The sequence below is a fragment of the Bufo gargarizans genome, chromosome 7 (genome assembly GCF_014858855.1).
Source record: "Bufo gargarizans isolate SCDJY-AF-19 chromosome 7, ASM1485885v1, whole genome shotgun sequence".
In the NCBI taxonomy this organism is placed as follows: Eukaryota; Metazoa; Chordata; class Amphibia; order Anura; family Bufonidae; genus Bufo; species Bufo gargarizans.
Genome location: NC_058086.1, coordinates 81,327,450 through 81,341,691, shown reverse-complemented (window position 1 = coordinate 81,341,691; position 14,242 = coordinate 81,327,450). Strand labels below are relative to the sequence as shown.

At 42.6% G+C, this 14,242-nt stretch overlaps 1 protein-coding gene across 2 annotated transcripts in view; it reads left to right on the top strand.

The window, feature by feature from the left end:
• Positions 1 to 14,242, top strand: part of EP300 (E1A binding protein p300) — a 248,573-nt gene that overhangs the window by 15,533 nt on the left and 218,798 nt on the right. For both annotated transcript variants that reach the window (XM_044302316.1, XM_044302317.1), the window contains exon 2: positions 12,919 to 13,541. In XM_044302316.1, the coding sequence (XP_044158251.1) occupies positions 12,919 to 13,541 (623 nt within the window). The remainder of the gene's footprint in view (positions 1 to 12,918; positions 13,542 to 14,242) is intronic.

Below are 14,242 nucleotides of genomic sequence, written 5' to 3'. Positions count from 1 at the left end.
GCAAGCCTGTCTTACAAATGGGAGGCTAGCGAAGTACCAGAGGCCGCTGCGATTGATAAAATATATCAAAACTGATTTATTTTTATTTTTTTATCGCCGCAGTGATTAAAAAAAAAAAAAATGTCTCAATTGGGCGGCGGTGAACGCACGTGTGGGCGACTGATCAGGCCTGATCGGGCAACACTGCATTTTGGGTGGAGGACGAGCTAAGATGACACTAATACTATTATAGATCTGACTGTGATCAGTTCTGATCACTTACAGATACTATAAAAGTACCAATGCTGATTAGCGATACGCTAATCAGTGAATCAGTGACTGCGGTGGTCTGGGCGCTAACCGACGCTAACTAAGGGGCCTAAACTATCCTGAAACCTAACCGTCAATACTAGTGAAAAAAAAGTGAGTTTGCACTGATCACATTTTTTTTCACTAGTGATTGATGAGGGTGATCAAGGGGTTAATTAGGGGTGATGGGGGCTTCTGCTGCGACTTTTGCCGGCCCGCAATGCGCATGCGCGGGCTGGCTATGCGCGTCGTCTCGCGAAATGTAGCATGGATGCGTCTAGGAGGAATGAATCAACCGCCTCCGGACCGCAATCCTGCGTTAGGCAGTCCGGAGGCCGTTAAAGGGGTTGCCCCCTTAGCCTGTATTGATGACCTATCCTCAGGATAAGGCTTCAGTCACACATACATGGGTTTTCACGGAGCACAGTCAGTGAAAACCTGTCCTGCTGATTGCATGGCATCATTGGTTGCTATGACTCTGTGCGCTTCGTGCCACTGTACAGTAATACACTCGTATGATCTACGAGTGTCAGTGGTGTACAGATTCCTGACAGATTTTTACAGATTTCTGAACTTGGGATGCCTGCAACCATAATAGAAAATGCCTATTCTTGTCCGCAATCAAGAATAGGATATGTTCTATCTTTTCTGCGGAGCCGCGATATGGAATAATGGATGCGGACAGCACACGATGTGCTGTCCGCATCTTTTGAGGGCCCATAGAAATGAATGGATAGTAGAACGAGTGTGGATCCGTTCATGCGGTCGTGTGAATGAGCCTTTACACTGAATATTTTCCACACAACCATATATTATGCCCAGCTCCTCCTGCTCTGTAACATGCTGCTGGTTGCTTACATTGCGTTTTCATGGTGACAAGATCCCTTTAAGTGGATACATTGTTTCCCTAATTCAGCCTCTAGTCTGGCCACATATATAGTTTAGTAGCTATGTGACCACCTAATAACAGTTTAAGGGTGTATTCACACGACCGTATAAATGGATCCGCATCAGTTCCGCAAATTTGCAGAACTGGTGCGGACCCATTCATTTTAATGGGGCAGCAAAAGATGCAGACAGCACACAGTGTTGCTGTCCTCATCCGTTGTCCCGCAATAAAAGAGCATGTCCTATTCTTGTCCGCGACCGCCGACAAGCTTAGGCATTCTCTATATAGCGCTGGTCATGTGCGGACCGCAAAACACTTAAGGCCGTGTGAATGCACTCTAACAAGGACCTGTAACATCTCATGTCTGGTAACTGCTTGCATCCCCAATGTAGTAACAATTCTGCAAACTTGCAAGCAATTCTTTCATAACTTCTAGAAGGAATAATAAAGGAATAGTACAACATAGTCATAAGAATGCTTCAGAATGATTACATGGGAGTTCAAGTAGAAGAGCCTGCAGCGTTTTTTTTTTTTTTCCTACCCACCTTCCAAGACCCAACACTTCTGTATTTTTCTGTTCACACAACCATATGAGGGCTTATTTTTTGCAGTGAAGTTGTTTTTGTTAATGGCACCATTTAATTCACTATATCTTGTGTTGAAAAAATGATCAGGTGAAATAAAAAAAATACATTTCCCTTTTAGATTTTTAAGGTTTTATATTTGTGATCATGACATTAAGAGCTTTTTCTGTGGGTTGGTACAATTACAGCTATACCAAATTTATATAGTTACTACTAGTAAAATCTACCATATAGATTTTACTGCTTAAAAAAACTCTAAGAATAAAAATTTTCTTTGCATCGCCATATTTAATAACTTTCTTCCCTTTTTTTTTTTTTACCATCTTTAGTTTTTATTGGCACAATTTTGACGTGTGCATAAAAAGTTATGGTTGTTTTTATTGAATTATTTGGCAGGCTGTCATAGCAACGGATTGGAGCCCGGTGATTTTGTTGAGAAGGCTCCAATCAATGGGCAGCTCCTTACTGTGGTATTGGCATTATCGCCAATCCCGGTCATTGCAGCCGGGAGTCGCTGTTTGGCACAGCTGACGCCTGCCGTGTGTCCGACGGGCTCAGCTGACTCCATACGTCTCTGTCCCACTGATGTTACATCAATAACTGTCCCAGGAGACACAGCTCATGGGCCAGAGCGCTGTTCTGCACTAGCAGGCATCTCTGGATAGGGGCTTCATGATTATAATGGTGTGTAACTTTCTGGAAGCCAAGCTACTTCCCCACATATCATGAGGAGCTCCTCATACACATTAGTGTCGCCTGAACCCACTGTGATCCCCGTTTATCCCAGTCACATTCTACTATTTCCGATGTGAAATACAATAGTTTCTAATGTTACTTCCTTTTTTTCTTTAGTTTATACTACCCATGAGGACCTTACTTAAATGGGGTTATCTCATGATAAAGTAGAAATTATAAATCGGGCATATAGTACATGACCATCTCATTGTAACAAAGCTAGATTTGGCTCTGCACCTCACATGCATCCAGAACATTCCCCATTCATGACTCCAAGCTGGCAGCTCAGGGGACTTGTCCTTTTTCATGGAGTGTGTCCTGTCTGCTGCATGAATGCATTGCAAATGGCAGGCAGCATGTTGGAGCAGAATTAACTGAGCAGATTTCTATATAGTCTTGTGGGTAAAGATTCAGTATAACTTGTAATTTATACATTTAAACTTCTGCTTTTTCTGGCTTCAGTTGTATCAGTGGTTGATTGCATTCACTGTACACATAGCTGTCAGTCACTGATGGGGTGGTCTTGAGGTCAGAAAGAGCAGAGGTTTTACTGAATCTTTTTCTACAACTTTATATCAATCTGCTTGTCTTCTGCTCTGTAGCGTGCTATCTGCAGAGTGCACTGCATTTCAAGGTGACACGTTCTCCTTAAAAAGTTTATTCCCTATCTGCACGGTAAGGAATTGACTATCTTATTCCTTATGGGGTCTGACCTCTGGGAAACCCAGCAATCACAAGAAAGGAGGTCCCAAAGTACAGCAGTACTAAGCTTTCATGGGAATGGAAGGCTTTTGTGCATGTGACCGCTACTCCTTTACATCTATAGTACTTTGCTGAACTCTCACATGCATACCACCGTTCTATTCTAATGGGGCACTTTGGGACCTCCAGTCTCGCCACTGCTGTCTGTTCCAGTGGTCAGACTGGCCATTAGAGATATATTCTCTAGCCCGTGTATATGAGGTAAGCATTGCTTGTGGTAGAACTTATTTAATCTGCCCATACACATTGGATGAACATCAGCTGAACCCACAGATTTCGGCGATGCTAACAGTCTAATGCAGGAGTTCACAACCTTCTGGTACGAGAGCCATATTCACCAACTCCTTAGGGGTATTACTGACGCATGGCATATTAGGAATTCCATCTATCGGCATAATGGTGGGAGAAGTTGGCACTCTAGAGTGGAGGAGATTACATATAGTCACATGCAGACTGCTACCTTTCTAAACCATATATGCTTTTATTTAGAGTGCCAAAAAGGACTGCAGTGACTCCATTCTTAATTTTCAACTTTCCTAATCCCTTTGTTCTCACAGGAAATGGGCTGCCGCCAGAGGCATCAGTTGGTCCCGCTCTCCACAATGAGAGCACATGCGTTTTCAGCCATCGGGTCCTGCCACACAAACTGCAAGCATTTACTGCATCAACAAACGTCCATTCATAACAAAGTTATAGAACTTAGCCCTGGTGTTCTGTTTTTTTCCCCAGTGATTTTCATCCTGATCGGTCAGGTTCTGACAGCCAGGACCCCCCCCCCCCCCTCTGCCAATCAGCTCTTTGAGAAGGTAGTGCTGGTGAGCGCTGCTGCCTTTTGGCAGCTTTTCCTAAGCCAGTAACGATCCTTTCATGTGTCACGTGGCCTAGGAGCATCTGAGGATGATACAAAGCACAGCCCCTATACAATATTCGGCATTGTGCTTGGTGTGCCTCAAAGGCTGCGGCGCTCACAGGAGCGTCGGTGCCTATTCAGACAGCTGATCAGCAGGGGTGTCAGTCCCCCTCCGATCAGATACTGATGACCTATCCTGAGGATGGTTAAAATGTGTATGAAAGCATACTTAAGAAAGGCTATGTATTATTTGAAACGTTGCCTTATTTTGTACATTTTGTGGCTCTGATTAACTCCTTAGTGACCATCCATACGTGTTTTTAGGGCAGTCATTAAGGGGCCCTAGGCTTTTACGACGGCCCAGTCTAAGTGCTGCAGGGGTCGCCGGCTTTCACATGAGAGCCACAGCCCTCCTCTAAGGGCCTGAACCGGCAGGAGTACGGTTCTGGGCCGTTTAACAACGGACTCCCTCTGTCTCCCATCGGCTTCCTGCAAATGCACATCGGGGTGCCAATGTGTGTGAAGGCTGCCTGGGGTCTGATGTAGGTCCCAGACCAGCCTTCAGTAATTTCTAGCAGGCTGGTCAATGTTAGAATAGCATTGCCATTAAAATGCAATGCACTATGCATTTTAAAAGCAATAAAAAAAGCTGTCTGTCATAGTCCCCTTGTGGGACTATTAACCCCTTAAGGACTCAGCCCTATTTCACCTTAAGGACTTGGCCATTTTTTGCAAATCTGACCAGTGTCACTTTAAAGTGAACCTGTCACTGGGATTTGGGGTATAGAGCTGAGGACATGGGTTGCTAGATGGCCGCTAGCACATCTGCAATACCCAGTCCCCATAGCTCTGTGTGCTTTTATTGTGTAAAAAAAACAGATTTGATACATATGCAAATTAACCTGAGATGAGTCCTGTACGTGAGATGAGTCAGGGACAGGACTCATCTCAGGTTAATTTGCATATGTATCAAATTGTTTTTTTTTTACACAATAAAAGCACACAGAGCTATGGGGACTGGATATTGCAGATGTGCCGGTGGCAATCTAGCAACCCATGTCCTCAGCTCTATACCCAAAATCCCAGTGACAGGTTCCCTTTAAGTGCTCATAACTTTAAAACACTTTGACTTATCCAGGCCATTCTGAGATTGTTTTTTTTTTTTTTTTTTTTCGTCACATATTGTACTTCATGACACTGGTAAAATGAAGTCCCCCCAATTTTTATTTATTTTTTTGCATAAAAAAAACCCCTAAATTACAAAAAAATTGGAAAAATTAGCAAATTTCAAAGTTTCAGTTTCTCTACTTCTGTAATACATAGTAATACCCCCCAAAATTATGACTTTACATTTCCCATATGTCTACTTCATGTTTGAATTATTTTGGGAATGATATTTTTTGGGGGGGATGTTACAAGGCTTAGTAGTTTAGAAGCAATTCTTAAAATTTTTCTGAAATTTACAAAAACCCAATTTTTAGGCACCACTACAGGTCTGAAGTCACTTTGCGAGGCTTACATAATAGAAACCGCCCAAAAATGACCCCATTCTATAAACTACACCCCTCAAGGTATTCAAAACGGATTTTACAAACTCTGTTAACCCTTTAGGTGTTGCACAGGAGTTATTGGCAAATGGGGATGAAATTTGAGAATTTCATTTTTTTGCCTAATTTTCCATTTTAACCCATTTTTTTCCACTAACAAAGCAAGGGTTAACAGCCAAACAAGACTGTATCTTTATTGCCCTGACTCTGCTGTTTACAGAAACACCCTATATGTGGCCGTAAACTACTGTATGGGCACACAGTAGGGCGTAGAGGGAAAGGTGCGCCCTATGGTTTTTGGAAGCCAGATTTTGCTGGACTGGTTTTATGACACAATGTCCCATATGAAGCCCCCCTGATGCACCGCTAGAGCAGAAACTCCTAAAAGTGACCCCATTTAAGAAAGTACACCCCTCAAGGTATTCAAAACTGATTTTACAAACTTTAACCCTATTTAATGGAAAATAGATACAATTTCAAAATTTAACTCTTGGCAGATTTTCCATTTTAATTTTTTTTTCCCGTTACAAAGCAAGGGTTAACAGCCAAACAAAACTCATTATTTATGGCCCTGATTCTGTAGTTTACAGAAACACCCCATATGTGGTCGTAAACTGCTGTACGGGCACACGGCAGAGCACAGAAGGAAAGGAATGCCATACGGTTTTTGGAAGGCAGATTTTGCTGGTTTTTTTTGACACCATGTCCCATTTGAAGCCCCCCTGATGCACCCCTAGAGTAGAAACTCCCAAAAAGTGACCCCATTTTAGAAACTACGGGATAGGGTGGCAGTTTTGTTGGTACTAGTTTAGGGTACATATGATTTTTGGTTGCTCTATATTACACTTTTCGTGAGGCAAGGTAACAAGAAATAGTTTTTTTGGCACTTTTTTTATTTTTGTTATTTACAACATTCATCTGACAGGTTAGATAATGTGGTAATTTTATAGAGCAGGTTGTCACGGACGTGGTGATACCTAATATGTATAACATTTTTTTTATTTATGTAAGTTTTATACAATTACTTCATTTGTAAAAACACAAATGTTTTAGTGTCTCCATAGTCCAAGAGCCATAGTTTTTTATTTCAGTTTTTGGGCGATTATCTTTAGGGTCTCATTTTTTGCGGGATGAGATGACGGATTGATTGGCACTATTTTGGGGTGCATATGACTTTTTGATCGCTTGCTATTACACTTTTTGTGACTTGAGATGACAAAAAATTGCTTTTTTTTACACTGTTTTATATTTACAATTTTTTACGGTGGTCATCTGAGGGGTTAGGTCATGTGATATTTTTATAGAGCCGGCTGATACAGACGCGGCGATACGTAATATGTATACTTTATTTTTATTTATGTAAGTTTTACACAATGATTTCATTTTTGAAACATGCAACTTTATTTTGATCACTTTTATTACCTTTTTTGGGAAGTAAGGTGGGAAAAATTTCAATTTTCTCAGTTTTTATTTTTTTTATTTTATGGCGTTCACCGTGCGGGGAAAGTCACACGACAGTTTTATAGATCAGGTCGTTATGGACGCGGCGATGCCTAATATGTGTAGTGTATTTTATTCATTTTTATTCAGTGATTTTATTTTATTTTTTTGACCCAGACCAACTTGGTTCTTGAAGATCCAGTGGGTCTGATGTCTGTATAATACAGTACACTATATAGTGTACTGTATTTTACTTACACTTTGAAAAGATCTGTGCCTTTAGCACAGATCTGTTCAGCACCATGGACAGCAGGATGCCTGAGAAGTAGGGATCGACCGATATTGATTTTTTAGGGCCGATACCGATACCGATAATTTGTGAACTTTCAGGCCGATAGCCGATAATTTATACCGATATTCTGGGAATTTTCATTTTTGAAAAAAAAATTAAAATTCCCACAAATCTGCTGAAAATTAATGTTTATTGTTAATGTGTATTTTTATTTTTTTTGTAAATCTTTCTTTTTCATTTATATTTAATATTTTGGTGTTTTTATTTTTATTACTTTTTTTTTTAACTAACTTTTAGCCCCCTTAGGGACTAGAACCCTTGTCCTATTCACCCTGATAGAGCTCTATCAGGGTGAATAGGAGCTCACACTGTCCCTGCTGCTGTGTGCTTTGTGCACACAGCAGCATGGAGCTTACCATGACAGCCAGGGCTTCAATAGCGTCCTGGCTGCCATGGTAACCGATCGGAGCCCCAGCATTACACTGCTGGGGCTCCGATCGGAGGAGCAGGGGAGAGGGAATCCTGTGGGGGCGCACTGCGACTGGGGTGGGGGGGAGGGGGGGCGCACCACTGTTTAATACTGGGGGGGAGGGGGGGCGCACTGCGCCACCAATGCTTAATACTGGGGGGGCTTGGGGGGGAGGCGCACTGCGCCACCAATGCCTAATATTGGGGGGGGGGGGGGGGGGGGGGGGCGCACTGCGCCACCAATGTCTGATACTGGGGGGCTTGGGGGGGCGCACTGCGCCACCAATGAAGCTTAATCTCACATTTATTCATATACAGGAGGCGGGAGCTGGCTGCAGGATCACATAGCCGGCTCCCGACCTCTATGAGCTGTAGCTGCGATCCGCGGCACCTGAGGAGTTAACTACCGCAGATCGCAGCTACAGCTCATAGAGGCCGGGAGCTGGCTATGTGATCCTGCAGCTCCCGCCTCCTGTATATGAATTAATGTAAGATTAAGCTTCATTGGTGGCGCAGTGGCCATAGCTCCTCCCCTCCTCTTGTCCCCTGTCCTCCCATTGGCTGGAGCGGCAGCAGCAGCACAGGGGGAGGAGACACTGCTCCTTCTCCCCTGTGCTGCTGCTGAGGGAACACGGAGAGCGCTGTCAGCAGCGCGATCTGTGTTCCCAGGACGTTATCGGAATATCGGCAAAATAAATGCCGATACCGATAACGTTCAAAATCCTGAATATCGGCCGATAATATCGGTAAATCCGATAATCGGTCGATCCCTACTGAGAAGGCGTCCTGCTGTTCAGCACCATGGACAGCAGGATGCCTGAGAAGGCATCCTGCTGTTATGGGAACCTTCCCCGTCTGCCACAACTTCGCAGACGGGGCAGGGTAAGGACGGGGCTGTCTGGGGACTCTCTCCATCGGGGGGCTGCAAAGGTACAGCAGCCCCCCGATGGGAGAGGGAGGGTGCCCCCTCTTACTGTTAACCTTTTCCAGACCGCGGTATGGAAAGGGTTAAACGGCTGACTTTTTTTTTTTAAAGGTGTTTTATTGCACAAAAGTAGTAAAATGTAAAAAAAATTATAAAAAGTATTTGGTATTACTGTAATCGTACTGGACCAGAGAATAAAGATATTACGTTACTTATACCGAAAAATGAACGCCGTAAAATGTATAACCTAAAAATGCAGTGGCAGTATTGCTCGTTTTCTCATCTGCCTCCCAGAAAGAGTTAATAAAGGTTAATCAGAAAGTTATATGTACCCCAAAATGGTGTTATTAAAAACTACAACTTGTCCTGCAAAAAACAAGTCTGCATAAAGCTATATAAACAGAAAAATAAAAAAGTTATAGCTCTTGGAATGTAACTATGAAAAAAGGAAGAAAAACGCTTGGTCAGTAAGGGCCAAAACAGGCTGCTAACTAAGGGGTTAAAGAAACCATTGGAGGATATGCTGACTTCAAGCTTGTCCACTTTATGGGCCCCCTTTCTGGGTAAAGGGGGAACTGCTGATCCATTCAGTATTGTTGATCTTTTTGTTTTTACTTCTACCCCCACAGTTGTCTTTCAGAGGTGACTGAAACAAAAGATTGAGAGCTTACGCTTCTTTCACACCGGCGTTTTGGCTTTCCGGTTTTAAGATTCGTTTAGGGCTCTCAGCTGTCCAAAACGGATCAGTTTTGCCCTAATGCATTCTGAATGGAAAAGGATCCGCTCAGAATGCATCAGTTTGCCTCCGCTCAGTCTCCATTCCGCTTGCAGCGTTTGAGTGTCTGACAAAACGGATCCATTTTGACACACAATATAAGTGAATAGGGACGGATCTGTTTTCTATGACACAATCTGGCACAATAGAAAACGGATCCGTCCTCCATTGACTTTTCAATGGTGTTCTAGAGGGATCCATCTTGGCTATGTTAACGATAATACAAACGGATCTGAACGGATGCAGATGGTTGTATTATCTGAACGGATCAGTCTGCACCAAACGGAGTGTGAAACTAGCCTTAGTCCACTTCTCATTAATTTTCTGAAGTTCACACCTTTTTAGTGTATAAATGTAACATTGGAGTTGGAAAATTGCAGCAAACGCCAGGAATTTCCTCATTGGGTGACCTTTTCATATGTGTTTTGGTATTCTGCTTTTGAGGGGACAGTTTGTGACTCTGTAGTGGAGCTATGCTGTCAGAAGGTTTTACAGTAGTCTGGGCAAAGCAGTGAATGTGAACCTCTGCAACTGAAGTAAACGTCAGCATGCTGCTCTGTTCTCTCTCTGAAAAACATATTTTATATATGGATAACTTATGATTATTAGTAAAGTGAATTTAAACTTTTGATCCTAGACCATTTAATGTATTCATTTTATGTACTTTCCATCTTATTCAAGAGGTTCTCTAGGAATTAAGAAAAGAAAATGACTGAAAATACTTAAATATTTATTATAAATAGATTCCCAAATACCTTTAGTTATAATGGCTGTTTTGTCTGAGGGGCTATCATTAGGGGCAATATAATGGCCGTCGTCCTATTAGAACGCACAACCTGTCGCACAGCAGGACAAATTATTTCACAACACTGAGCTAAAGGGCTACCTAATCATCCTCTGTGCTTTTCAGGGATTGATTAGGGATGAGCGAATCGACTTCGGATGAAACATCCAAAGTAGATTCGTATAAATCTTAATTTCAATACTGTACGGAGTGAGTGCTCCGTACAATATTAAAATGTGTTGCCTCTGATGAGCCGGAGTTTTCTTCGAAGTGTCGCGAGACTTCGTGTAACTTCATAAATTAATTTCTACTGTAAATAAAACATTTCCCGAACTCGTGTTTGGTTCCAAGTGGTGCCTTGGAACATTCTAATACTGTATGGTATTGTACGATACTGTGCGCTTGCTCCATACAGTATTGAAACAAAGTTTTATACAAATCGACTTTGGATGTTTCATCCGGTCTATTTTCATCCCTAATTATGATCCTGAATACAGCTGATAAGATTTTCAGCTGAATCTCTGTAGGAATAGAGTTCATGAAGAGACATGAAGTATAGAGGGGAGTTGGGGATGTGGCTAATGAGCAGCAGCACTTGTATGAAGTCTCAATGACCACAGCCCCACATTACCACAGTCCATGCTCTCTGTACTTTATAAACTCTATTCCTACAAAGATTCTGCTGAAGATCTTATCAGCTGTATTCAGGATTATGAGGCAGCTGTTTACCTCAGTGTTGTGAACTAACCCGTCGTCCTATGCGATTAGGACAGATTTTGTGTCTGCTAATAGGATGGCGGCCAATTTATTTCTTGTTCCCTAGACAAAACAAACCATTATAACTGAAATAAATATATTTAGGAATATACTTATAATAAAGTAATATTTTAATATTCTAAATTTCGGAATACCCCCAGTACCTATACAACTTCAGTAGCTGTCGCCCAAATGCTTTACCATACATTCTCAGTTTGGCCAAGTGACAGTATGTGTTTTCAGTGGGGAGACAGAAGAAAGCTGCTGCAAGACACCCATGATGGCAGCTTCTCTCCGGAGAACAGAAGGAATGGGTGTAAGAATTCAAAGCACATGATCATTTTAGGAGCTCCACATGCACGGCTGGATGTATTTTGCAGTCCGCAAAAAAAAGGATCCGCGAAAAACACCGACGCCCGTGTGCATTCCCTATTTTGCAGAACAGCTGGCCCCAAACAGAACAGTACTATCCTTGTCTGTAATGCAACAATAATAGGGCATGTTCTATTTTTTCTTTTTGCAGAACGGACATGGAAACGGAATGCACACGGAGTAATTTAATATATATATTTTTTTTTTGCGAACCTGTTTGAAATGAATAGTTCCGCAAACAAAACTGAACCTACATGGAAAGAAAGTATGTTCGCGTGCTTGAGCCCTTAGACCGTTGGCAGGTTTGGGTGACAACAGTATAATGTGTATGGGTGTCTTAGATTTTTTTTTTTGGTATTGCCAACAGCTCTTTTATAGCATAAAATTCAATGCAGATGAGGCTTTTCAGAGCTGCATTCGATAATGGAATGAATCATATACTGGATATAAACAGATCTCAGTGCATTGTAAGAGCAACGAAAGGAACAATCGCCCTTACCGCTCTGAAATCCATGAAACTTAATAAAAAGTGGTGATTGCTCAACTGTATAAGGGATATTTGGTTGCTTGCCTTTGAAACCAATCCATGTAGACTATTTTATGTAACGTAGACAAGTTCTAAAAAACATATTTTGAGTTGGGTGACACATATATTACTGAACTTTACACTGTTTTAATGTAGTGATACACAAGCAAGAAATATATTTAAACGTCCAACAAATAATGCAGAAGAGATGAATTGAAACTGACCAGTAAAATGTAAGAGTTAATTGGCATGGTGTCAGAACCCCACCTTTTGAACCTTACGATAGTCTGTCAGTATCACAACCGTAGACTACCCTATTAACGCCAATTAATGATTTTACATTTTTTTTGAGGGCCATAACTATTTTTCCATTGACGCCGCTCCTGACATGCCTGTTTTTAATGGCTTCAAGCATTCCCCATGTAACAATTCTGGAGCATCTATTCTTATGGCTCTGTTGTCCTTTTCCTTTATTTCTACTGTAAGTTGTGAATGAATTGCCAGCAGTCTGCAGTAAGGCTACTTTCACACCTGCGTTCGGGGTTCCGCTTGTGAGTTCCGTTTGAAGGCTCTCACAAGCGGCCCCGAACGGATCCGTCCAGCCCCAATGCATTCTGAGTGGATGCGGATCCACTCAGAATGCATCAGTCTGGCAATGTTTGGCCTCCGTTCCACTCAGCAGGCGGACACCCGAACGCAGCTTGCAGCATTTGGGTGTTCGCCTGGCCGTGCGGAGCCAAACGGATCCATCCAGACTTACAATGTTGACACAACGGAAACCATCTTTGCATTATAGGAGCGGATCCGTCTGTGCAGAGACCAGAGGGGGGGGGGGGGTCCCCATTATATTGTGATCTGTATTGCTGTATAACAGTTCACTAATTTTGTGTAGTAATGGAAATATGCTATGGATGTTTCTTTTTAGATTTTGGGTCCTTATTTGACCTGGAGCAAGATCTGCCTGATGAGTTAATTAGTTCCAATGAATTTGGTGCAAGCAACGGTGGAGATATTGGTCAGCTGCACACCAGCATGGGCATGATACCTGATGCGGCTGCCAAACACAAGCAGCTTTCAGAACTTTTACGAGGTGGTAGTACAAACATGAGTATGGGCCTTGGTCAGCAAACACAAGCCAGCCCAGGTATTGGACTTCTAAACAACATGGTGAAAAGTTCAATGTCTCAAGCTGGATTGACGCCCTTAAGTTTGAGCATGGGAGGTAATGGAAGCAATCCAGGACAACCAACTCAAAGTCTAAACCCCTCCTCAGCAGCTGGAATGATGCCTGCTCTAAACAATCCAATGAACCAGCCTAGAATTGGTATGAATACTGGTATGATGCAAGCTGGAAATGGACAAAACATGATGCAGGGCCAAATGATGAACGGGTCACTTGGTACAGGAAGGGTTCGACCTGGGATGCCATACCCAAACCAAGGTATTGGCAGTTCCAGCAACCTTTTAGCAGAGACTCTTCAGCAAGGTGGGCCACCAATGGTAGGGCAGCCAGGAATGAGAAGCTCACAGCCAACCACTATGAACAAGGTAAGCTGTTTTACAATACGTAATGTAAGCATTAAAAGGGTTGGCCACCTTTTGGTTATTGTTGACCAATGTGTTGGTGAGATGATTATATGGCCTTTGTTGGAATTCTGCACCATTTTCTATATTTCGTTAGGTATTCCTCCTCCTTTGAAATACACTGCACCTGCCATCTGTACTTGTTCTGTTGGGACTTTAGTGCAGTGTGTTTGAATGGAGGAGGCATCACATGGAGGGGATTTGCCTCCATCGGCCATTTTATGGACAGGCACAAAAGACTTCAGGGGTCAGTTACCAACTCATATGCCAGTTCTCTGGCGTAAACCTTTGCACCACAATCTACCTCTTTGACCCGATCACGCCAGTTTTATAAAAGGGGGCGCGGCGTGGGCAGGTTAATATAAACAAGAGAACCATGCTTATTCCTGAACATCATTCGGTCTAGGTCGGGCTCTCCTCTCCCCCTGCCTGCTGCAGTGCTTGGCTTCAGCAGTGGACCCATCACCTCAGACCTCAGGCAACAAAGGCCAGCAGGGATGATGATGCAGCAGCCGTGGTGGGGGTTTGTGAAATACATAGAATTTTACAAATTTATTATTTTTTTTAAAATCTGATAGGTACACTGTCAGGATACTGGGAACCCCATTTCAAATGACCAGGCAGAATGAAAGTGTTAAAAAAATAAAATAAAAAATCCAGTGGAT